This window comes from Malania oleifera, chromosome 5 (genome assembly GCF_029873635.1).
Source record: "Malania oleifera isolate guangnan ecotype guangnan chromosome 5, ASM2987363v1, whole genome shotgun sequence".
Taxonomy (NCBI): domain Eukaryota; kingdom Viridiplantae; phylum Streptophyta; class Magnoliopsida; order Santalales; family Ximeniaceae; genus Malania; species Malania oleifera.
This window is the reverse complement of record NC_080421.1, coordinates 48,995,112-49,022,445: the sequence shown is the minus strand read 5'-3', so window position 1 is coordinate 49,022,445 and position 27,334 is coordinate 48,995,112. Positions and strand designations below refer to the sequence as shown.

Below are 27,334 nucleotides of genomic sequence, written 5' to 3'. Positions count from 1 at the left end.
TATATGCTCAAAGCTTTCTTGAATAACTCAAAAGAATTTTCTCCAAAAAGAATTTTCAAAATGAAAGTTGGAGAAGTAGAAATTTGATCTTCAAAAATGAGTATAAAATATAAATAAGAATCTAAGAATAATCAAATATATTTTCAATATGTTTCTCTAACATTTTCCAAGTGATTGGGCAATGTTTATATAGACAATTTCAAAATATGGCTATTATATGACCATTGGGCAATATAATAATAATTTCTTTTGAATTTTATGACCATTATATGCCAAAAAATTGTCTAAACTCGAGAGGTCCGATCGACCGGCCAAAGGACGATTTCCCTTTTAGCACGGTTCGATCTACCAGGCCAATGATCCAATCTGCCAGATCCTCTTTGTATGAAGTCCTGCCAACTGAAAGTATCATCCGGTCTGCCGGGCCATTATAAAAACACATTTTGGGCCATTTTGTTCTATCTGGTTGACTGGGCTTTAATAGCCGGTTGACTGACCCCTTTGTAAAATTGATTACCTTTGTTTTGATTTCAAAAACACTTCAAACCTTTTGGTATAAGTTTAACTTTGTAAATAAAAGGATTTCATGAAAATTTTGGGATCTTAAGGTCAATATAAGGTCATTATAGAGTTTCATATTAAATAAATTTAAATGCATGCACAATTTAAACCTAATAACATTATAACTGAAAAAACATAAGGTCTTCAAGCTTTGCTCTTCTCATATCCATGGAATACGCCAAACGATGTGCTCGATTAAGTGCTTCAAGGCTTCCATTTTGCAACTGTCATTTATGCTTATAGAAAAATAAACCTATTCATACACTTAGCATATAAATGAGATTTTGTGATTTGTCATTACCAAAACGAGATAGGACTCAAAAATTCAATAATCAGGATGTACAATGGTGTGGTGAGGACTTTTTGCGACGTGAGGCACATACCAGAGTTCAGGAAGAATCTAGTTTCATTAGGCAGCTTGGATTGTAACAGGTTCAGTTACAAGTCTAAAGGTGGGGTAATGAACGTGAGCAAGAGAATTTTGATCGTGATGAAAGGGATGAGAGTGCTGGGTAATATATACACACTACAAAAATACCACAGTTGTAGGTAGAGCTGCAGCAGTAGAATCTGAGTTTGACAGTACGTTTTTCTATGACATATTCTTCTAAGGCATATGAGTGAGTGTGTGATGAAGGAACTTCACAAGAGGAATCTTCTGAAGGGGGTAAAAATCACGTAAGTTGAAGTTTTGCAAGTATTGTGTGCTTGGGAAGTAGAACTGGGTACAGTTCATGATAACTATGCACAAGATGGAGGGAGTACTGCACTACATTCATTTGGATGTTTGGGGACCAATGAGAGTGGCATCACGAGGGGGACATGTGTATTTCAAGAGTTTTATCGATGACTACTCATGAAAGGTCTGGTTTTACTTCATGCGACACAACTTGGAGACGTTTTCCAAGTTTAAAATGTGGAAAGCTGAGGTGAAAACCAGATTAGGAGAAAGATCAAGTTCCTTAGGAAAAACAATGGAACTGAGTACACAAACTTGGGATTCAGAGAGTTTTGCGAGCAACATGGCATAAGGAGGCATTTTATTGTACACCAGACACCACAACAAAATGGTGTGGTGGAGGATGAACTGAACCCTGACTGAAAGGGCTCGGTGCCACAGGTTGCATGTGGGGCTCACCATGAATTTCTAGGTCAAGGCAGTTAGTATAACATGTTTCTTGGTAAATAGATCACTAAGAGCATCACATAATGGGAAAGTTATTGAGGAGGTGTGGACAGGCGATTAGGTCGACTACTTTGGACTTAGAGTATTTAGGTGTCCGACCTATGTGCACATTCCTAGTGAGGAGAGATCTAAGCCTGAGGCGAAGTCTAGGTGGTGCATCTTTCTGGAAAATCAGAAAGGTAGGAAAGGGTTCAAGCTGTGGGATCCCATGGAAAATAAGGTAGTGATTAGTAAGGACGTGGTTTTTGATGAGAAAATCATGTTGCGGCATACTCAGGAAGAATTAAAGAAACAGATGTCAAAAAATCGTAGCAGCAACAAACATGCGATTTAGGTGGAGTCAGAGACTTAGGGTAGACATGCAGGGAGTCCTAGTCTGAGAGATTAGCTAGCGATGCAAGTGGAGTCAGAAATTCAAGGTGGGGATGACACAGGGAGTTCTAGCTTGGATGACTTGACTAGTAACCGCATTGTAGCATTGCTATAGACAAACCCAGACGTGTCGTAAGGTTGCCCCCAGGTATAGTTTTGACAATCTGGTGTCTTATGTGCTTGTCACTAGTAGCGGGGATCCTACTACCTTTCATGAGGTTGTGCACAACCAAGAGAAAGGTAGCTAGATAGGCACTATAGTGGAGGAGATAGAGTCATTGCATAAAAACTAGATGTGAGACTTGGTGGAGCTTCCAATTGGGAAGCGGGAGGGATGCAGGTGGGTATACTAGAAGAAGGAAGCAGTTTTAGAAAGGGAAAGGGAGAAGTACAAGGCTCTCTTAGTAGCAAAGGGGTACTCACAGAGGAAGGAAGTAGATTATAATGAAATCTTCTCCCCTATGGTCAGACACACTTCCATCAGGGTAGTGTTAAGACTAGTGGCACAACATGATATGCATCTCGATCAGATGGATGTAAATACGGTGTTTCTCCATGGTGACTTAGAGGACGAGATTTACATGACACAGTCAGAAGGGTTTAGCCAACTTGGATAGGAGCACTTAGTCTGCAAACTGAAGAAGTCATTGTATGTGCTAAAGAAGTCTCTGAGGCAGTGGTACAAAAGGTTTGACGCTTATATAACTCATATTGTCTATAGGAGGTGTGAGTACGATTGTTACATCTATTTTAGGAAAATTGTGGACAAATCTCTCATTTTTCCCCTGTTGTATGTTGACGATATGCTAATTGCTACTAAAGACATGACCAAAGCAAATCAGTTGAAGACTTTATTGAGAAAAGAGTTTGAAATTAACGACTTTGGTACAACCAAGAGAATACTTGGCATGGAGATTCTTAGGGATAGAGCTACGGGGAGACTATGGTTATCTTAGGGAAGCTATGTGAAGAAGGTGCTGGAGAGGTTTAACATAGCTAATACTAAGTCGGTGAGCATGCCTTTGGTGAATCATTTCACACTGTCTATCGCCCAATGCCTAAGGACGGACGATGAGGTTCATGATATGTTGAGGGTCCCCTATGCTAGCACAGTATGGTGTATAATGTACACTATCGTGTGCACAAGGTTAGACCTAGCACATGCTGTCAGCGTGGTGAGCAAGTTCTTCTCGAATCTGGGTTGACAACACCGGGATGCTATAAAGTGGATTCTCAAGTACTTGAGGGGTATAACAGGATATGGCATTGTATTTAGTGCACAACAGAGTGATCCGTCAGTAGTAAGGTATGTGGATGCTGATTACGTAGGAGACCTGGATGATAGGAGGTCTACCATAGGGTACGTATTTACCATTGTGGGGGGAATTATTTGTTGGAGGTCTATGGTGCAGTCGCTCGTGGCATTGTCTACTACTGAGTTGGAGTATATGGCAGTGGTTGTCGATACTAAGGAAGCGTTGCGGCTTACAGGGTTGGTCAGAGAGCTGGACATCCAGCAAGGTGGAGTGCGATGCAGTGTGATAGTCAAAGTACCATCTACTTGGAGAAGAATCAGGTGTACCATATGAGGACGAAGCACATTGATGTGCGATTTCACATGGTCAGGGAACTGATTGCTTCAAGGGAACTTCTTCTTGAGAAGGTTCATACGTATCACAATGTGACTGATATGCTGACGAAGTCGATAACAACATACAAGTTCAAGCATTGCTTGAACTTGATCAACATCTCCAAGTGCTAGATGGGAGATGAGCCCAAATCTATAGTTCCAGGTGGAGCAGCGGTTATGCTTTCAGATTTCCGAAGTGGTGAATATTCGCTAAGGTGGAGATTGTTGGGTATATGGCTCATATTTTGAGTGGGAGCATATGCACTAGGGGAAGCTACATAAAGCAAGGAGCAAGAGTGTGAGATGAGTCTACAGGCAGAGGGATAACCGTTGACGGTTTGGGCTCTAACCTTCGACGGTTTCGTGCAAAATGCAAAGGTGTTTCTTTCTGCTCTTAACCGTCAATAGTTTCAGTTGGAGCAAGTTATGTATTTTGAAATCAGGGGCCCGTAGATTAGGCTAATCGGAGGGATTTCCTTCAGGGATTATGACAAGGATTATTTAGATAGGATCTAAGGTTCTTGTACGTTTAGGGTTCACATATAATCATTGATTTATCTATTGTAAGCTATTACATGGTTCATAGTGAAATCAAAGTTGCTTCTCCCGTGGATGAAGGCAAATTACTGAACCACATGAATCTTGTGTCTTTTGGTTCTGTTTTCATTCTTCTCATTATTAAGTGTTTGTTTCTTGAGTATATTTCATCATCAAGTGATTGCATTAGTATTTGTTGATTCTTTCGTGTCTGATTATGTGCTTCCGTTGCAAATCTGGTGATGAAAAACAACAACTTCTTAGGTTTAAATGGGCTAAAAAATATAAATGCTTATAAAAATGTAATTATATAACCGAGTTTGGATTTAATACAAGTTGACATCTAAACATGGTGATTCTCCACTTTTTAAGAAGATGGTGGATATCAAGTGCCTACTGCTGCAACAATGTGGAGATATTGATTAGGCTATCAGACTAATGTCTCACTAGGAATTGGCTAATTGGTCCCGAGAGTGTTATGACTTTTGGAGAACTAAAGGAACTAAGGTTCTTTGGGTGAAGGAAATCTGGAAGAGTGGATGCACACCCAAATATGCATTCATTCTTTGGCTGGGATTAAAAGGGAAGTTGTACACGAATGATAAACTTGTTGGTGATAAGGTTGACCATGCCTGTGTGCTGTGCCGTGAGGAATTTGAGACAGACGACCACCTTTTTTTTCAGTGTAAAATTTCATTAATGGTATGGAATCAGCTTAGAGAGTGGCTGGGACTGAAAAGATCTATGACTTCTTTGAAAGCTACTGTTAAATGGCTCCACAAAGAGGTTAAAGGAACTAGATACCAGGCCGTATGAAGGAGAGCTGGACTTGCTACTACTGTGTGCTTTTTGTGGCATTTTAGGAACATGAAGAAGTTTGAAGGGGTTGACATATCTTATGAGGAATTAGTTAGGGTGATCCAAAGACATGTCTTTAGAATTGTCTTTGACAAATATGACTTGTATTCTATTAACTAGAGAACTTATGAGTATGGATTAGCCTGTCCTTTGGATGTTGACTTTTGGATAGCCTGCCTGGGTCACCTTGTACTCTTTCATGATAGGGGTTCTCCCCCTTGTATAGTAACTATATTCTTTGATCAATATATTTACCCATTTTGATGAAAAAAAAAAAAAAGAGGGGTAACTAGTTAGGCATGTTTGGGTTGGGTACCCACAGGGTGACTCGTTTATCTATGTACATAGAATAAAACTTAAATAAAACCTTTGTTGTCCTTGTCCGTGCTACCCAGAGCTACCCAGACACCCAGCCGCAGCCACTCGCACCAGTAGTACCCCCACGCCACTCTCGGACTATCCCTGTTCGGCAACGACAATTAGCACATTAACCTGTTCGGCGACGCCAATCAGCAAGTTAAGTAGCCCAAACCTTGTTCGCCAGAGAGAGATGAGATGAGGGCTTAGCCCGGGGCCTGAGGTTGGGAGCAGGAGAGGCCCTTGTTCGCGATACAAGACTAGAGGGCAGTCTTGTCGCCCATGATGGTCTAAGGGGAATGCAATCGGACCATACGCATGTCTAGATGGTGTCGGGCCGGAGCTGAACCCAATTTCAGCCAAAATCCCAAAAGGCACCAAGAACTTGTTCGCGATTCAACTGGATCAAATCAAATTAGCACTGGTCGGCAACGGCAATCGGCACTGAACCCCTTTTATTTTTTATTTTTTTACTGTATCACTCTAACTTCTTCTTATTTTTCTTTATTGGATTTTCTTCCCAATTTGATTAGAACCACCACTTTTCACCTTTATACATTTCTTCGGCCCCAAGTTGGCTTTTGATTTCAGTTATTACTTATCATTGTTATTTTGCTTATGGAAAAATGTGTTTCTCTTTATATATTTTGCTTATTGTTTGGTGATATGTTCCTTTAACTTTGTGTTTGCAACGGCAAAAAGATTTAAGTGGTTCATGTGTTCTCTTTCATTCTTGATGAGTTTATAGAAATTGTTGTTCTAGAGTTTTTACCACTGTGCTTTTTCGGTTGGAACAGGAATTTTTTGTTTTGGTTTGTGTGGCTAAAATTTGGAGTTCGGGTATTTGATTAGCTTTCTTACCATTTTAAATTTCTAATCATCACTCCCCTTTTTCGCTAGTTATTTCTTAAAAAGGGCTTTACAGTTTGGAATTGAAATAAATTGTGGTGTTAAAATTTGGAGCATGGTTAGTTTATCAATTGTCATATACTTATATAAATATGTTGTTTATTGTTAAATCCCCTTACTTTTTTTATTTTTTATTTTTTATTTTTTATATTTAATGGTTTTGTTTTTGTGATTGTAAGTATGTGCTTTTGTTATGAGTCTGTTTGGATGGTCGTTTTAAATAGGAAACCCTTTTATTAAATAGACAGGTTTGAGTTTACATATTAATTACCCATTAATAAACGGGTCAACTTGGATCCGATCTGTAAACCTGTTTTGTCATCCCTAGCCTTCATCCCTAAAAGCTTAATGAGAATTTTTTTTTTAATATTATTATATATCATCTAAAGTAAAATAACTTAAAAACTGTATTTGTTCCGTGGCTTGGTCAAGAAAGTTGATCTTTGTGTCTTCTCGATTTCAAGTATGAGAAATTAAGTCTAGTATATCGTCATAAACTTTAACCACCCAAGCAAGAGAAACGTAAAGTAGACATAATCGTGTGGTATACTAACATATTAGAGTGCATATCAGTCAGAAGGGTAGTGTGTCCTATGGATCTGTGAAAGGAGTGGCGATCCCTGAGCTATGCCATTTTTCATGTTAAGGAATATTCACTTTGAATTTGAACCATGAAACTCTTCACAAACTCTTACCTAGTGTAATTGCTGAAAAGGGGAATTTTTGGCACTTTCTTTTCCAGACTATCTTATTTTGAAATTCTGACCATGCCTGAACTTGGAACTGGTTTTGATAGGGTAGATGAAATAGGTTGAGGGAATATTGTCCTTGTATTAAAATGGCAACGACTCTTTTTTCCTTTTTCTTTTTTAACACAATAGAATTTGAGATGCTTTTGATATTCAACTAACACATAGAAAGAATTGCCCCCCTTTCCACTAAAGTTTAACCTCAATTAAGATATGCCCTCTCTCCGCTCAATGTAAGTTTAACCTCAAATAAGTCTTACCAACAGAGCAGTCTTTGGGGGTAGTAGCAGCTACTGTTTTACCTTGCGATATACTAGAAGACTAGCTGCTTATTGGCCTTTTGATAGATACACCAAAACAAACTATTAGAGAAATATATACTTTCCATCTTAGACAAATATACACTTACCATTTTTTTTAATCATCTCATGTATATATATACCCTTGTAATCCTTGTAATAGAAAAATCGTAGAGAAAATTAACTTTTCTCCAAATTTTAACATGGCATTAGAGCTTTGGGTTTCTTAACCCATTTTCCTTTGCAGCCACCTCGTTTTTTTTTTTTTTTTTTTTTTCTCTCTGGTTATTTCTCAGGCTGCCTCTCTCTTAGCTCTTCTTCTCCGGTTGTTCGTTCAGCGCTCCGGTGAAATCCCGACTCTCAGTAGCACCCCTCAGTTTGTCCAGCCGTCTATTGTCCTTTCCAGCGTCGCCTCAATCTTGATTTGTTTCTCCAGCCTCCCTCCCAGTGCTCGCAGCTTCTCGTTTTTTCGGCAACGTTTTTTTCCCGACGACGTCTCACTCTCACTCGGCTCTCCTCTGCCATCAACAGCCACACCAGCAAAATCCCTTAGCCCCAACCGCCCGCACGCACGCACTCAGCCTCCAGCATCAACAACGCATTCCGGCCTCTCCACAGCTCCGGGCTACCACACCCTTTACCTGCACTAGCACCAAGCATCCACGCCGTCGCCAACTCGTCACCTTCGCCACTTGCACAAGGCATAAAGAAGAGAGGGGATTCTTCATTTTAGTTTCACGCACAGGGGGGGGACACGCACACAGTTTAGGGCTCTTCGATCTCCCTCCTCTCATTCTCAAATCTCCATTTGCACCCACCTCGACGTCATACTAGTTCTCTCTATCATCTCCGGCAACCATCCCTCCATCTCCGGCCATCTCTGCAACCAGCTACTCTAGCTGTCTTCTCCGACGATCCCGTATCAGTTCAGTTCTTCGGCGTCATCATCTCCAGCATTATCTCATTCCGGCAAAGTCTCATCTCAGTTGACTCTCTCGGTCCGATGAAGCAACAGTCAGTGCAGCTGATCTTCGGCCTCTGGCTCTCTCTCATCTCTCAGTTACAAGTTCTTATAGCGAGATTATCAAATCAAGGTTTATTTTTGATTGCCGAAAAGATTAGATTTGACTTGATTCAGTGGTTTGATTCATCTGAACTGATCTGCTGTTATGGAAGAATCTGATTCATCAATGGATACAAATATTGTCACATATTCTTCAACCACTTCTGAGATTACTATCCCTGGTCTCACCAGCGAACAATACCGTCAACTCTTTGATCTTTTATTGCCCTTGAACACCAACTTTGCCAATTTTGCTGGTGACCTTGCCTCTTGCCATTCTGCTTCTCTTTCTAATACTGAATGGATTGTTGATTCAAGTGCCTTCGATCATATGACTTCCAATTTGTCTTCTCTTGATAATATTCAACTTCTCAATCAACCATGCCCCATTAAGCTTCCCAATGGTAACATTGTTTTTGTAACTCATACCGGCACTATACAGTTTTCTCCTAATTTCTCTCTTTCCAATGTTCTTTATGTGCCTTCATTTAAATTTAATTTATTGTCCATTAGCAAACTTACCACTGATATCAATTGTGTTACTGTATTTTTTCCTACCTTTTGTGTCTTTCAGGACCTATCAACGAGGAGGTTGATAGGAGGTTGATTGGAACGTTTGAAGTTTAAATATTTCTTCTTCTCATTTGCCTTGTGATGTTTGTGTTAGAGCAAAGTACACTCGTTTACCTTTTTCTTTGAAAACAAATCAGAGCATATTTTGTTTTAATCAGATTTATTGTGATATATGGGGTGATTATTCTACAGCTTCACTTTCTAGTGTACATTATTTTTTAATAATTGTGGATGATTACTCGAGTGCTACATGGGTCTATCTTATGGGCATGAAATCTGATACTTTCACTTGCCTTAAAAATTTTTGCGCCATGGTTAAAAATTAGTTGAATTGCACTATTAAGCACGTGCGCGCTGATAATGGTTGAGAATTTCTATTCACTCCACTTCAAACATTTTTCCATGATCAAGACATTTTTCATGAGCGCACATGTGTGGATACATCTCAACAGAATGGTGTTGTCGAACATAAACATCGTCATCTTCTTAATGTGGCTCGGTATTTACGTTTTCAAGCTAATCTTCCCATCTCTTTTTGGGGTGAATGCGTTCTCACATCCACTTATTTAATTAACCGCACTCCTTCACCCAACCTCAATCATAAGTCCCCTTATGAACTTCTTTTTCAGAAATCACCGTCATATACACACTTGCGAGTGTTTGGGTGCTTGTGCTCTTCGATGTGTTTTCCTAAGTTATCCTGCTCATCATAAGGCTTATTGTGTCTACGATCTTGAAAACAAAAAAATTTTCATCTACCGTGATGTCATTTTTGAAGAAAATATTTTTCTCTATCATCTCATCTCTCCAACTCCCACATCTTCTCCAGTTCTTCCTCTTCCTATTCCTGATATACATCTTTCCTACACTTTACCTCCTCCACCAACCACACCTAACCCTAGCCCCTCATCTCTCCCTCCTTCTCCCGTGTTCTCCTCCTTGCCACCCCCACCCTCACTCGCTTCCCCACCACCCCCTCCACCCACCTCTTCACGGCCCAAATGAGTTGTCGCACATCCCTCTTACTTGACTGATTATATCTGCCCTACTTTACCAAAGTCCTCCATGGCTTCACAAGTTTCAAGATGTTCCTTAGGTACGGTTCATTGTCTTTCCTCTTTTTTATCTTATCATCGTTTCTCTAATTAACATTTGGCTTTTCTTTCTATTATGTCCCAATATCCCGAACCCACCTCATATTCTTAGGTTGTGCTGCATTCACATTGGCGTGATGTCATGACTTTTGAAATCCAAGTCTTAGAAACCAATAATACATGAGTTCTTCAACACCTTCCACCTAGAAAAAACCAATTGGTTGTAAATGGGTATTCAAAACAAAACTTTGGGCCAATGGATCCATAAAGCGACACAAAGCTCGCTTGGTGGCCAAGGGCTACAATCAGGTAAAAGGTTTGGATTATCATGACACTTTTGCTCATGTTGCTAAACTCGTTACTGTTAGGTGTGTTCTTGTAGTGGCTGCAGCTCGGAATTGACAGCTCCTTCAATTAGACGTTAACAACGCTTTTCTCCATGGTGACCTTAATGAGGAGGTTTATACACTCCCTCCACTAGGTTATTGCAAACAAGAGGAGACTCGTGTTTGTCATCTTCAGAAATCCCTTTATGTTCTTAAGTAAGCCTCTCGCAATTGCTTCTTTAAATTATCTTTTGTTTTACTTGTTATAGGTTTCACCCAATCTTAAGCCGATCAATCTCTTTTCACCCGTTCTTAGGGTTAGTCTTTTACTCTCATACTTGTTTATGTTAATGACATTCTCATGACAGGTAATGATCTCTCCGATATTAGACTTTCAAAGTCATGCTTGCTTAGAAATTCAAACTAAAGGATCTTGACAAATTGAAATATTTCCTTGGCCTTGAAGTTGCTCGCACTCCCACTAGTATATTTCTTAATCAACGCAAATATGCTTTTGACATCCTCACTGATAATGGTCATCTTGGTGCTCATCCTGCCCACTTTCCCATCGAACAAAATCTCAAGCTCAATAATACTGATGGTGATCTTCTCTCCAATCCAAGTTCGTTTCAGTGACTCGTCGGACGTTTGATATATCTCACCATTACTCGTCCCGACATTGTATTTTTGGTCAACATTCTCAGTTAATTTATGCACCAACCTAGACGGCCACATTATGATGTTGTTGTACGTGTTCTTCCATACATTAAGACTTCTCCAGGATAGGGCTTATTTTTTCCTACTGCTAACACTCTTCAAGTCTTAGCCTATTCTGATTCGGATTGGGCTAGTTGTCCCCTCACTCACCGCTCCACCACTGGTTTTTTCATTCACTTGGGCACTAGTTCGATTTCCTGGCGCACTAAGAAACAAATTACAGTGTCTCGCTCCTCCACCGAAGCTGAGTATCAGGCACTTGCTTCTACTACTTGTGAACTTACATGACTCAAAACTCTTTTACATGATCTTGGAGTACCGCATTCCCAGCCTATGCTCTTATATTGTGACAACCAAGCGGCTCTTCACATTGCTCAGAATCCATTTTTCCACGAACGTACAAAACATATAGAAATCAATTGTCATATTGTTCAAGAAAAGTTATGAGTTGACCTCTTCTTCACTAAACATATTCCTACCCACAATCAGCTTGCTGATATCTTCACCAAAGTTTTGGGTCGTGAACATTTCCAAGACTTTTCACGCAAGTTGGGTATTACGGATCCTCATGCTCCAACTTGAGGGAGAGTATTAGAGAAATATATACTTTCCATCTTAGACAAATATACACTTTCTATTTTTTTTCAATTATCTCATGTATATATATATACCCTTGTAATCCTTGTAATAGAAGAATCAATAGAGAAACATTAACTTTTCTCCAAATTTTAACACAAACTTCAAATATAGACTCTTATTTTGCTCTAGTGTAATTGCTGAAAAGGGGCATTTTCGGCACTTTCTTTTCCAAACTATCGTATTTTGAAATTCTAACCACGCTTGAACTTGGAACTGGTTTTGATAGGGTAGATGAAATAGGTTGAGGGAATATTGTCCTTGTATTAAAATAGCAACAGCTCTTTTTTCCTTTTTCTTTTTTAATACAATAGAATTTGAGATGCTTTTGACATTCAACTAGCACATAGAAAGAACTCCCCCTCTCCTCAATACTAAAGTTTAACCCCAATTAAGATATGCCCTCTCTCCGCTAAATGTAAGTTTAACCTCAAGTAAGTCTTACCAACAGAGCAGTCCTTGGGGGCAGTAACATGTACTGTTTTACCTTGCGATGTACTGGAAGACTAGCTGCTTATTGGCCTTATGACAGATACACCATAACAAACTTCAGATATAGACTCTTATTTCGCCGATGTGTTCGAACAATTTTAAATGACTGCAAGACCACATGGGATCCATCTCAATGCTCCTTCTGGATCCTTTTCAACTTTGAAAAGGTTTTCCTTGAAAACTAGTCTGCGGTAAATATCATCTTTCACCTCTGCCAGTTATGCCATATCCGCGATGCTGTCAAAAGGAGGACCATCCATATGATTTTCGGTATATATCTAGCTTGCCAAAACAAACCTTACAACACTCACGGTTCCTCTTCAAGCATTTGTTTGTTTTCTTTATTCTTATTACAACAATTTTTCTTGTCACTTCTACCGTCCTGCTTCCAATAAGTCATCAAAATTTTCCTGCTTTGTGGTTCATTTGCTTGCCTGTAGTTTCAACATGAAGCAAGTTTGTGCATCACTCTTCTCTTGGATGAAACTAATCTCACTACACACTTTTGAGCCCAACCTCTCATATTTCTAAATACAGTTGGTGGTCTTTGCCTCTTTGCCATATGCTTTTTGCATAAGCATCCTAGTAATAGTAACTAAACTACCCTTACCAATAGTCATTGCAAGAGCAGCATCCCTCATGGAAATGATGGAACCGGATGCGATCTCTGATAATTACTTTTCGGTTGTAAACCCCAGAAAGAAACTTTGCAAAATTGTGGCAATCAACACAAGTACGTAGATTCTTGGCCACTTTGATTATTGTACCAGGGGGAGTTGCAAGAACTCCAAAAGCAATAGCCAACTTCTCACTGTGATAAGAGAGCCTGTTTGCCTTTTCTTCTGCATCCAGGTTATGCAATTCAGATGATATTTCTGCAACATAACCCGCAATCTTCAATTGCTTATTGATCTCATCAAGCATCTCATAAATCTCTCCCATCCGTGGATGTGATATATCATCCACGGCAAACTCATGTAATTTTCCTTTCATTTCAATCGTACTACAACCAGGCGTTGTTTGTATTCCTTTCTCTTTCATTAAGCTCCTCACTTCCATCACCTTCTCCCAGTTCCTATCTGAAGAATACATATTCAACAACAAGACATAGTCCCCTGCTTCTTGAGCCTTGAGTTCAATCAAATGTTCAATCACACGCTCTCCAAGGGCAACGTGTCCATGAATTCTACAAGCCCCAAGTAAAGTTCTCCATATTGTTGGATCTGGCTTGAATCCCATTGAAATGACAAGCTGGTAAGCATGATCTAACAAACCAGCACGACCCAAGAGGTCAACCATGCACCCATAGTGATGGATGTTTGGTACTATCCCAAATTCTTTGCTCATACAATCAAAAAACATCATACCTTCATCCACCAAACCACTGTGACTGCATGCAGAAAGAACCCCCGTAAATGTCTGTTCATCAGGGGGAACACCCATTCCCAGCATTTCTCTGAATGCTTCAATAGCTTCTCTTCCATGCCCATTCATAGCCAAACCGGAAATCATAGTACTCCAAGACACCACATTTCTTTCAGGCATCTCCCTGAACACCTCATATGCCTTGCGTAAACACCCACATCGCGAATACATTAAAATCAGAGAATTACATATATTTAGAGCATCACCATAGCCCTGTTCTTCCACATAATTATGTACTTTTTCACCAAATTCCAACGCAACCAAGTGGGCAGAGGCCTGAAGGAGAAGCAAACAGGAAACGTCATCAGGTTTAGTCCTATACGACGGACTCTGCATAATATCAAACAAGTCCAAAGCATCCCGGATTCTACCGTTATTCATGTAGCACGAAATCAAGACATTCCAAGCAACAGCATCTCTCCGAGGCATTTCCTCGAACATATTGCATGCTTCGTAACCTTTCTTACAGGAGGAATACAAATCCATCAACGAAGTGAGCAAAATGCTATCAGACATATGCCCATCTCTTAAAATCCTTGCATGAATCTGTGTTCCCCCTCTTAATGAAAGAAGTCTAATGCACGACTTGATAACGAAAGTAGAGGACAGGGGATTCGGACGAACACCTCGACGTCGCATCAGTTGGTACACGTGAACCCCCTCCTCCGGAGAATCACTCATAGAGTAACCTCTGATCATGGCGTTGTATTGAGAAACAGAAGGATCGGAGATCTGTGAGAAAATTTGGCGGGAATAAGTCATATCACGCAGCGGCGGAAACGCGGAGCGGGACAAGAAGGCCGACGAGGCGGTGGAGTCTTGAATGAGGGATGTACGGACAAGGTAGGCGTGGATTTGAAGCAAATGGGTCTTGTGGGAGCAAAACTTAATGAGAGAAATTGCTCTTCTTTGTCTTTCCTTTTGGGAGTTTGAGAAGGGTGGAACTGGGTCTTCATGTTCCTCCTCTGGGAACTGCGTGAGTACTGTTGGATTCGTCAATAGCTCTTGGGGTCGGTCATGGCGGAGGCTGCCGGATGAGATGGTCGCGAAACGAGAAAAACAAAGGTATTGATTGGGATTGAGGTTTAAAATGGAGGAACGGTACGATTGAAGGAGGTCTGAAATAGCTGTCATGTTAATATGTTATCTTCTCCTGTCTTCTCTTCTCCTCCGCCCAATCGAGTTTATGAAGGAGGTCTGAAATAGCTGTCATGTTAATATGTTATCTTCTCCTGCCTTCTCTTCTCCTCCGCCCAATCGAGTTTATGTAACTCAGCCATATTACACCATTTCTCTACAGACGGTGTGGCTTGTGGAGAGGAGGCACGGTGGCGCGGCCTGAAGATTCATAAAACGTTGGGTAGCCAGGCGGGTGAGGGGGGTTTTTTTCCGATAGACTTCAATAGTAAACTTTAATTATCAATTAACTAGGATCATAAATCATATAAATTATGAGCACATGTTAATATAAAATTTTGTAAGTATAGAAGTAGTTTTTGTATTTTTGAATTGTTGATGTATGCTTTGCGGTGACTTTATTATCATATTTTTCTAAGTATGCAAGATTTATACTAATTTAATAGAGAATGAGTTTTTATTTTTCAATTGAGGATTGATTGTTAAATTTACCCATAATGAGTTGCATGCTATTATGTGCTAAGAAGGGAGTCATATTTGTGGCTCTTACTAGACTAATGGTCTTCAGAAGGGCATGTTTGATGAGTTTGGTCCCTCCGTCTCTTAGGTACATCTTATAGCTTTTAGTACCTCCATAAATATTGCATGTTACCCGTAATATCTATTGAACTTTTTAAGGACATTTAGTAGTTGAAAACAATATTATTTTTTTTATTTTTAGTAAATTTAAAAAGACACAAATCGTGGTTTCTTAAACACTCTCTTGTGTCATAGTGATTTAGTTATATTCTCTAAATTGTAAATGACTAAGTACTACATGACATACTCACTTCTATGTTCAAAATAAATATTACGTTTAACAGTAATGCAAATTGAAGTAAAATTTGCAGCTTACATACTCAAATTCACATAAGATGAAATAAGACCCTAAAAAAAAATTACATATGAATTATTTAAGCATTCAAATAATTATGAAATTAAACAAACCCTAACAATAAAAATTTTTAGTAAGAGGCATATGACTTAAAAATTGAAGCTAACTTAAATAATCATAGTAATTGACTATAATTGACTATAATTCCTGTCCATGCTTTTATGATATCATAATTAATTTATTCTTATGTAATAAATTTTGGAGGATGAAAATGAATTTAAAATTGTGTTTGACATTTTACATGCTATATGTTTTGTATAAATCTATGAAATATAAATACTTCATTGAGCAAGCAATGCTGCTGAACTAATTCTTGGTTCAATTTTACTCTTCGTATGATTGATGATATGTAAGATCTCAGTATGTAGCCAATTGAAATAAACGACTCAGCTGAGTGGTCCCAGTAGACACGTCATGATCAAAAGGTTTTGTTTTGTGGGACATTTAATAACTTTGTATTTTTGTGATTTCATGCTTTAAAGTATTTTATTGAGTGCAAATCTTTAATCTGCTATTATTTATACAATGAATTGTATAAAGATTCATAATGACAGTACATTTTCTGACGTCATGTTGTAAAAATGTTCTATTCTATGTAAAATCTGAAGCTTATGGTAAGAGATCGCATATAGTGCCACCATTCATTTGGGTGGGATGTAAAGTATTTCACCTTCCTCCAAAATGTAGTCCACAAACTCCAATTTCTGCACTTTTGGGAACTATTTTTTGTCAACTTTGCCGAGATCAACCTTTAAACAAAACACTTCATGAGTAAAATTCAGGATCATATGATTGATTTGTTCTTCCAGAAGGAGAAAGAGTACTTATATTGGAAACAAGAGAAATTACCCAAAGAATGGAATGGTATGAGGTAAGTTTATAAAAAGGAAACCCTAAAAGAGCATCCCTAAAATCATCCTCCATCAAAATTTCACCTGTTAGGCTCTTATGTGTTTTGCATACAGATTTCAAGAGTCAAAACATGTAAGAAGAAGGAATCACCACACAACACCACTTCAAGAAAGTTTCAACAAGTTAATCTTCTTTTCTTTGCTTTATTCCATAGGGGCATAAAATAATCAAATATAAGTTTAGTAAAAATAAAAAAGCTAACAGCCACATGAATCTTAAGAGAAGGATAATTTCATGATCCTTCTATGGCAATCCTCTCTCTCTCTATGGCCATCTTCCCAAGCCACCAAAACTTCCCGCCTTGCATCTTAAGACCTAAGCTATGTTCCAGGTATAGTAACCTGGATAATTATAGAAATTAAATAATTAAGAAATTAGAGAGAAAAGGAAATCTCAAAGGGACTCAAGAAAATCTTGTCGATGAACACAGAGCATTTGTCAACAAACAGTTTTCTTGGGCTCGTCAACATGGCCCACGTTTCTCGTCGACAAGAACTTACTGAGAGAGCTGATTTCAAGGCCTGAAACTCGTTGAAGAGGGTTAGGTGTTCATCAACGAACTTCCTTCTTGGACTCGTCGATGAGGTGTCATGGCTCGTCGACGAGGCCACATGGCCAGAGGTCTATAAAAAGTTGAAAATGACATTTCAGCGAAGAAATAAAAAATCTCTCAGTTTTCTCTCTCTCTCTCTCTCTCTCTCTCTCTCTCTCTCTCTCTCTCTCTCTCTCTCTCTCCTTCTCTCTAGATTTATTGTCCTGTTTCGACGATCAGAAGCCGCCACATTGATCCTGGGGAGATTCTCTACAAGTCTGTTGGAATAGATTGTTGATTAGGGCAACTTTTGCACCATCCCAAAATCAGGATAAGAAGATTATTTGGGTATTTTTAGTATTACCAGGTTTATTTAAGCTTAGATTTGATGTTGTATGAGAATATAATGGTATTTTTTGAAGTAAAATTAGGGTGTTATATTTTCAGGATTAGGGTATTTTTGGAACCTTTCAGGCATAGGTTGAGGACCCCTACGGATATTTTTCCAGAACCCAGGTAAATTATAGTTTAGTAAATCATGAATAAGCAGATTCAGGAGATGTGAGTATCATGATTTTCTGAGAAATTTGTATTTATATAATTACAGGATTCAGGGGTTGGTACGCCAAGGGCGTGAGGGTTGAGTTGGAGGCAAGCCTGGGAAATATGCTATGTTAGGAATTTTAGAATATTTATTAATAAATTATATGTTTTTTCATATTATTATTGTAGAGACTTGGATAATTTCCATAATTTAATAATAGGAGAAGGAAAGAAAAAGAATTAAAATTGGGAAGAAGTAAACGGGGTCTCGTCGACGAACACAGGGGGTTCATCGACGAGCACACATAAGGGTCTCGTCAACAGGGACGTGAATCGTCGACGAGAAGATACCGAGAGGCTGTTTTCCAAGTTTTGAGTTTCGTCGACGAGAAGTAGGCATTCATCGACGAACTTCCTTCTTGACCTCGTCGATGCAGTGACGTGACTCGTCGATGAAGGCCAGTGTATAAATAGCCTAAACTTCATTTTCAACCGAAATTTCATGCACCAAACACTCTCTCTCTCCTCAGTTTGTCCCCTTCCCCTTCTCTCTAAGTTTTCAAGTTGGATTCTCGCTGGTTCAACAATCCGAGGCCACCACGACACTCATGGGAAAGTTCTCTTTAAGTCTACTGGAGCAGATCGTTGATGGGGCTGGTTTGAATTTCATCTCAATCTCAAAGTAAGGCATTTTATTTGGAATTTTCCTTTTTCACAGTTATAAGAAATGTAGTATACGAAGAAATACTAATGTTTTGTTCTGAGAGATATGGTTTTCAGGGTGTTGAGTGGGGAACCCTGCGGGTGTGGGACCAGATACTAGAAAAAGGGGCCTTTCAGAAACTAGGTAAGGAAATATGCTATGCTAGGAAATTTTAGCAAAGATATTAGAAATTTTATGTATATTTATATTTATACCAATTTATTATCCAATTTTACAGATTATAAGTTTTAATAATTGTGTGGCCTAAGTGGATGTTTACTTGATATAGAATTCATATAGTTTTTCCCAGCATATATCATGATTTACAGTATATACAGATGTAGACAAATATATATCAAACAAGTATTATAGTTTTTATTCAGATCAGTATATTACTGTAATTACACAATGCCATGTTTCCTAATACCATAACACTCAGATTATACAGTTAGATTATAAAGACAGATTGTTCAGTCAGGTATACAGTCATAGCAATCAGATGCTACAGTTATTTTATTCAAATATATAGTATTTCCAATACAGAATTATAGTGTTATGGTTATTTTGGAAACATGATGAAAACAGTAAGATATATATATACAGTATCAGATCCTTGAGAAAATACTACAGATAGATACAGTTATCAGAATACGGTACCGTTGCTATTTACAGAATAAAGTGCAACCACATATCTCAGATAGTATATGGGTACCATCAACCGCGCCTGGAGTGGATGTAGCTCCCCAGTTTCTACAGTGAGGGGGCCCGGTTTGACGAGGTAATTTTTTCCAGTTCCGTGCTTAGGAGTGGATGCAGTTTGGCCGGACTGAGGAAGGGTAAAGTACAATGACTTACTTGGTTGGCCAACCAGAGTTCAGTCCCGCCTACGAGCTTCACAACCCTATCCTGAGGGGTCAAATCATGACATACAAATCTTTAGGAAAAAACACAGTTATGTATACGTATACAGATTTACAGTGTTTGATAAATAAAGTATGATATTAGAAGTATGAAAAGTAGAAAATCAGATGATACAGTTATATTATAAACTACGATCAATGTATGATATAATTTATACAGATTTACCATTTTATACAGTTTTAGATGTTATTAAAGTAGTTATGCAACTTAGTCGCCTCACACTAGTAATAGCATATTTTCACTTACTGAACGTCGTCTCACCCTATTACTTTAACATTTTTCAGGTGAGCTAGTTAGGCGAGCAGATCAAGCTCGAAGATAGAGTGACCTTTTGATTGCCCTATTTATAGGGTAAGTTTGTTCAGGGTGTTGTATTTTGGGATAGATGGTACTGGTGAGAGATATAAAAATACAACTATGGTTTGGAAATACTGAATTCTGGTATTGTAGGTATGTATATATATAGTTGTATAGCTTATGTTTTCCACTGCATAGGTGTGTCTAATATGTACAGGAATGCCTCAGTGCCCATCTGAGGCCTAAGATGCTATAGCAGGGGTATCAAAGTAGTTTATGTGTTTTTATTTATAAAAAAAATTGGTGTAATTTTTGGGTCGTTACAGTTTTGGTATCAGAGCCTAGGTTGTTAGGTTCTGTAGACTTTAGAGTACAACGAAAAACAATACTAGAAATTAGAAATGGAATCTTAAAAAGAGTTGAACAGAGTATCAGTGAAAGTGAAATGGGGGAATTAGGTTGAGAATTTAGGGTTTTGTTTTGCGGTTTGGAAGTAGAGTTTAGGGGTGGTTTCTATGATTTTCCTGGAGTGACAATTTCAGGAAAATCATAGTAAACTATCAATGATTTCTATTTTCATACGGTAGGACTCAACCTTAAATTAGTAATGGGAGGTTAGGGGTATTTTAGTATAGTATTGTAGGATTCAGATACTTAAAATAATTTGGTAATATTGCAGGATGGATCGAGGAGGTAGGAGCGCTCACGCTAGTGGGGATGATGGAGTTGGGCCTTCTGGTGCAGGAGGTGGGGATTCAGATGTTGTGCTACGTAGTGTGGCTCAGGAAGTTATAGCTAAGATTGCTCGGAGTTCTAGGGAGCAGAGAGGTCCATCTCCAGCTTAGGAGTGTACGATAGAGAAATTTATGAAAATGAACCCGCTAGCATTTTCAAGAGCAGCTGATTTTGCAGTTGTAGAAAATTGGATGCACGAGGTAAAGAAAATTTTGATGGTATTTCACTATACTGATGAGCAGAGGGTCCTCTATGCTGCGTACAAGCTAACAGGGGAGGCCGAGAGATAGTGGACAACCACTAGATTATTGGAGGAGCAGAGGGCTATTCTAGTACCAATGAATTGAAGTCGATTTAGGGACATTTTCTTCGATAGATACTATCCTACCTCGGTCAAAAAGGCTAGGGTACAGGAGTTTCTAAGCTTGTCCCAAGGTTCGATGACAATCCAGCAGTATGCGGCGAGATTTATCGAATTATCACGTTTCTGCCCCTATATTGTTTCAGATGAAATTAAGAAAGTTAGAATGTTCAAGAGAAATCTAGGGCAAGATATTTTTAGGCAGATAGCAGTATTGAGGATACAGGACTTTTCAAAGTTGGTAGACAGAGCCATAATAGCAGAAGAGAGTTTGCCGAGAGAGACTGAGATATAGAGCTAGAAGAAGAGGATCGCACCCTCGAGTTTTCATATGGGGTCTAGCCGAGGCCCTTGGAGAGGAGGTATATCTGGTGGGAGTTAGAGGCATATGGTAGAGCACGGCGTATTTCAAGGTGGACAGCTTCACGCCACTTGCCCCAGGTGTGGACGGAGACATCCAGGTGAGTGTCGGCTGGGGGAGAATGTTTGCTACTGCTGTAGGAGACCTGGTCACATGGCTCGTACATGTCAGATGCCATCGAATTATACACCAGCTTCCAGACCAGTTCGGGGTGGTTATTAGGCTCCTTGTGAAGGTCAGCAGAGGAACACGACGACGACGAGGGTGTATGCGTTGACGCTAGGAAAGGCCGAGACGGTTGGAGACGTCGTCACAGGTTCCCTTATTGCTTTGCCTTATAAAGTTATTATTTTTTTTATACAAGTGCCACCCATTCCTTTATATTGGTGGGGTATGTTAAAGTGACTAGGATAGAGACACAGCTATTAGATGTAGAGTTGTTTGTGGGTACGCCAACGGAATCTATGGTAAGATGTAGGAAGGTGCTTCAAAACTTTCTAGTAAGCATTCGGGAGAAAGTACTACCAACTGATCTCGTGGTCCTAGATATGTAGGGGTGTGATGTAATACTAGGTATGGATTGGCTAAAAATTAATCACACCAGCATAGATTGCCATAAAAAAGAAGAGATTTTTAAACCCCTGGGTGAGCAAGAATACAGATTCGTGGGTTCACGTGTCCATACCTCACGACAGCTTATGTCAGCTATTCAGGTGAGGAGGCTGTTATAGGGTGGTTGCCAGGGGTATGCCGCATATATAAAGGAATCACCAATGCCGCATATATAAAGGAATCACCAAAAAAAGAACTAAAACAAGCTGATATATCAGTAGTGCTTGAATTTTTAGATGTTTTTCCAGTTGACTTGCTTGGCTTACCACCAGACTGAGAGATTGAATTTACTATAGATCTGTTGTCAGGGTCAGCACCGGTATCTAAAGCACCATATCATATGGCTCCGGTTGAATTGAAAGAATTGAAAGATCAGTTACAAGAGTTGCTGGATAAAGGATTCATCAAACCCAGTGTGTCGCCTTGAGGAGCACCAGTTCTATTCGTGAAGAATAAAGACGGGACCATGAGGTTGTGTATCAATTATAGGGAGATAAATAAATTGACAATCAAGAATAAATATCCTCTCCCTAGGATTGATGATTTGTTTGATTAGCTCCAGGGAACCCAGGTTTATTCTAAAATTGACCTGCAATCGGGTTATCATTAAGTGAAAGTTCGAGAAGGAGACATTTTGAAAACAGCATTTTGAACGAGATATGGGCATTACGAGTTCCTAGTGATGCCATTTGGGTTGACTAACGCACCAGCAATATTTATGGACTTAATGAACCAGGTGTTCCACCAGTATCTGGACCAGTTTGTGGTTGTATTCATTAATGATATACTGGTCTACTCGAGGAGTTTTGAGGAGCACGAGCATCATTTGAGGCTGGTGTTGCAAATATTGAGAGAAAGAAAATTGTACGCAAAATTCAAGAAATGTGAGCTCTGGTTAAGGCAGGTTTCTTTTCTCGGCCATGTGATCTCTAAGGCAGGTGTATCAGTTGATCTAAGTAAAATAGAGGCAGTGGTGAGTTGGGAAAGGCCAAGAAATATCTAGGAGGTCAGGAGTTTTCTAGGATTGACCGGCTATTACTGATGCTTTGTAGATGGTTTCTCCAGTTTGTCAGGTCCATTAACATAACTTACGAGGAAAAATGTGAAGTTTTATTGGACTGATGATTATAAGCAAAGTTTTTAGGAGTTAAAGGGGCGGTTGGTTTCAGCTCCGGTACTAGCTATTCCATCTGGGGAGGACAAGTTTGTGATATACAGTGATGCATCTTTAAAGGGTCTAGGATGTGTGTTGATGCAGCACTACAAGGTTATTGCATATGCTTTTAGATAGCTTAAATAATATGAGAAAAACTATCTTGTGCATGATTTGGAGTTAGCTGCAGTGGTGTACGCTCTTAATATCTAGAGGCATTATCTATATGGTGGGAAATGTGAAATCTTCACGGATCACAAAAGTTTAAAATATTTCTTTACCCAGAAAGAGCTAAATATGAGACAAAGAAGATGGCTCGAACTTATTAAAGACTATGATTGCACTATAAATTACCACCCAGGGAAAGCGAATGTGGTAGCAGATGATCTGAGCAGGAAATTAGTGGGACCAATACTGGCAGTTATAGAGATTCGGCACCCGATTCTAATGAATCTGGAGAGACTTAGTATAGAATTGGTAGAGGATAATCTTCAAGCATTTATTGCCAGCCTGTTTGTGTAGCCTACACTATATGAAAAGATTAAGGCCACTCAAGGTGATGACGCAGAATTAGCAGAGGTAATAGCCAGAGTACAGGATGGTCAGGGAGAGGAGTTCAGTATCTCTGATGATGGAGCTCTGAGGTTTAGCACCAGATTGTGTTTGTCTGCAGATGGTGATATTAGAAGAACGATCTTAAAAGAGGCTCACAGATCACTATACACAGTCCGTCCTGGCAGTACTAAAATGTATAAGGATCTGCAAGAGTATTTTTGGTGGAGTGGAATTAAAAGGGAAATTACCAAATTTGTAAAACAGTGTTTGACGTGCCAGCTGGTTAAGGCTCAGCACTAGAGTCCAGAAAGGCAGTTACAGCCACTCTATATTCCAGAGTGGAAGTGGGATCACATCTCTATGAATTACATTACTGGGTTACCACTAGTACGACAGGGATTAAATGCTATTTGGGTTTACTTCACAATTTTTGATAAGTTTTCAAAAGGCTATGGGTACACAGCTAGCATTCAGCACTGCTTTTTACCCTCAAACGGATGGTCAAACTGAGAGGATAATTTAGACATTGGAAGATATGCTTCAGGCGTGTGTGTTAAATTTTGGGGGTAGCTGGACCCAGTTTATGCCGCTAGTTGAGTTTGCTTACAATAACAGTTATCAGGCTAGCATCGACATGACACCTTATGAAGCATTGTATGGTAGAAGGTGTCGTTCTCCTCTTTTCTGGGATGAAGTAGGCGAGAAGTGAGTTTTGGGTCCAGAGATACTACTGCAGGCATATAATAAGGTCCAACTGATTAAAGAAAGAATCAATACCGCGCAGAGTCGGCAGAAAAGTCATGTAGACACACACCGTCGAGAATTAGAGTTTGATGTGGAGGATTGGGTATTCTTGAAGGTAGCTCCTCTGAGACGGGTTATGAGATTTGGGAAAAAGAGCAATCTGAGCCCTAGGTTTATTGGCCCTTTTGAGATACTAGAGAAAGTGGGGTCAGTTACCTACAGGCTAGCTTTGCCACCAGCTTTGTCCAAGATATACGACATATTCCATGTTTCCATGTTGAAGAAATACATCTCAGACCCGTCCCACATTATCAGTTATGCAAAAATAAAGCTTAAAGATTCATTAACTTATGAAGAAGCACCAATACAGATCTTGGACAGGAAGACACAAGAATTGTGCACCAAAGAAATTCAACTAGTAAAAGTCTTGTGGAAAAACCATACAATAGAAGAAGTTTCGTGGGAGCTTGAAGAAGATATTAAGCAAAAATTCCCACACTTGTTTAATGAATTACAGTATTGGTTAGTGTGCTTAGATAAGGATAGAATTTGTTTAGTATATAGTGGTATTTATGTTGTAATTTAGGTTATAGGATAGGTAGTACTTTTGTTTTGGGGGAATTTTTTTTTTTTTTGAATATATTTGTAATCTCCCAAAACCTTGAATGTAACCATGGTATTCCTCCGCCATAAGTGAGGGTAAGTAATAAAATAAGTAGACAATTTTCTTCAAAGAATAGTAGACGGTGTTCAACATGGATAGTAAATTTCAAGGACGAAATTTTATAAGGAGGGGAGAATGTAGAGACCCAAATAATTTCCATAATTTAATAATATGAGAAGGAGAGAAAAAGAATTAAAATTGGGAAGAATTGAACGAGGTCTCGTCGACAAACACAGGGGGTTCGTTAACGAGCACACATAAGGGTCTCGTCGACTGGGACATGTCTCGTCGATGAGAAGATACCAAGAGGCTATTTTCCAAGTTCTGATTTTCGTCAACAAGGAGTAGGCATTCGTCAATGAACTTCCTTCTTAACCTCATCAATGAAGTGACGTGGCTCATCAACGAAGGCCAGTGTATAAATAGCCTAAACTTCATTTTTAGCTGGAATTTCACGCACCAAACACTCTCTCTTTCCTCAGTTTGTCCCCATCCCCTTCTCTCTACGTTTACGGGACGAATTCTCGCCGGTTCGACGATCCAAGGCCACCACGACGCTCCTAGGAAAGTTCTCTGTAAGTTTGTTGGAGTGGATCATTGGTGGGGCTGGTTTGAATTTCATCCCAATCTCAGGGTAAGACATTTTATTTGGTATTTTCCTTTTCACAGTTATATGAAATGTAGTATACGAAGAAATACTAATGTTTTGTTCTCGGAGATGTATTTTTCAGGGTGTTGAGTGGGGAACCCTGCAGATGTGGGACCATATACAGTAAAAGGGGCTTTTAAGAAACTAGGTAAAGGAAATATGCTATGCTAGGAAATTTTAGCAAAGATATCAGAAATTTTATTTATATTTATATTTATACCAATTTATTATCCAGTTTTACAGATTATGAGTTTTAATAATTGTGTGGCCTAAGTGGATGTTTACTTGATATAGAATTCATATAGTTTTTCCCAGCATATATCATGATTTACAGTATATACAGATGTAGACAGATATTTATCAAACGAGTATTACAGTTTTTATTCAGATCAGTATATTACAGTAATTATAGAATGTCATGTTTCCTAATACCATAACACTCAAATTATACAGATTATATAGATAGATTATAGAGTTAGATTATACAGATAGATTATACAGTCAGATATATAGTTATAGTAATCAGATGCTACAGTTATGTTATTAAGATATATAGTATTTCCAGTACAAAATTATAGTGTTATGGTTATTTTGGAAACATGATGAAATTAGTAAGGTAATTATAGTAGTGTATATATATATACACAGTATCAAATCCCTAAGAAAATATTACAGACAGATACAGTTATCAGAGCATGACACCATTGCTATTTACAAAATAGAGTGCAACCACATATCTTAGATAGTATGTGGGTACCGTCAACCGAGCCCAGAGTGGATACAGCTCTCCAGTTTCTAGGTTGAGGGGGCTCGGTTTGACGAGATAGTTTTTTCTAGTTTCGTGCTTATGAGTGGATGTAGTTTGGCCGGACTGAGGAAGGGTAGAGTACAGTGACTTACCTAGTAGGCCAACCAGAGTTAAGTCCCGCCTACAGGCCGCACAACCTTGTCATGAGGGGTCAAATCATAACATACAAATTTCTAGGAAAAAACACAGTTATGTATACGTATACAGATTTACAGTGTTTGATAAATATAGTATGATATTAGAAGTATGAAAAGTAGAAAATCAGATGATACAGTTATATTTTAAACTACAATGAATGTATGATATACTTTATACAGATTTACCATTTTATATAGTTTCAGATGTTATTAAAGTAGTTATGCAACTTAGTCGCCTCACACTAGTAATAGCATATTTCCATATATTGAGCGTCGTCTCACCCCATTACTTTAACATTTTTCAGGTGAGCCAGTTAGGCGAGCAGATCAAGCTCGCAAATAGAGTTACCTCTTAATTGCCCTGTCTATAGGGTAAGTTTGTTCAGGGTGTTGTATTTTGGGATAGTTGGTACTGGTGAGAGATGTAAAAATATAACTATGGTCTAGAAATACTGAATTCTAGTATTGTATGTATATATATATGGTTGTATGACTTATGTTTTCTGCTACATAGGTGTGTCTAATATGTACAGGAATACCTCAATGCCCATCTAAGGCCTAAGATGCTATAGCAGGGGTATCAAAGTAGTTTATGTGTTTTTATTTATAAAAAAAATGGTGTAATTTTTGGGTCGTTACAATTATTCAGTTCAGAAATTATTTGTATATCAGGAAACACAGTTATCAGTATATGAGATATTTATTTATGTAGTTGTGTGACATAAGATAGTATTAGATCAGTATATGAAATTATACAGTTTTCATATTACTATGAGTTACAGTATATATGCA

The 27,334-nt window shown here is 38.8% G+C and overlaps 1 protein-coding gene across 1 annotated transcript; it reads right to left on the bottom strand.

Annotated features, from left to right (window-relative positions):
* Window positions 1-12,111: 12,111 nt before the first annotated feature.
* On the bottom strand, window positions 12,112-15,137 carry LOC131155672 (pentatricopeptide repeat-containing protein At3g47530). Its single transcript, XM_058108953.1, has one exon. The coding sequence runs from the start codon at window positions 14,916-14,918 to the stop codon at window positions 12,966-12,968; it is 1,953 nt and encodes a 650-aa protein (XP_057964936.1). The 5' UTR covers window positions 14,919-15,137; the 3' UTR covers window positions 12,112-12,965.
* Window positions 15,138-27,334: the final 12,197 nt, after the last annotated feature.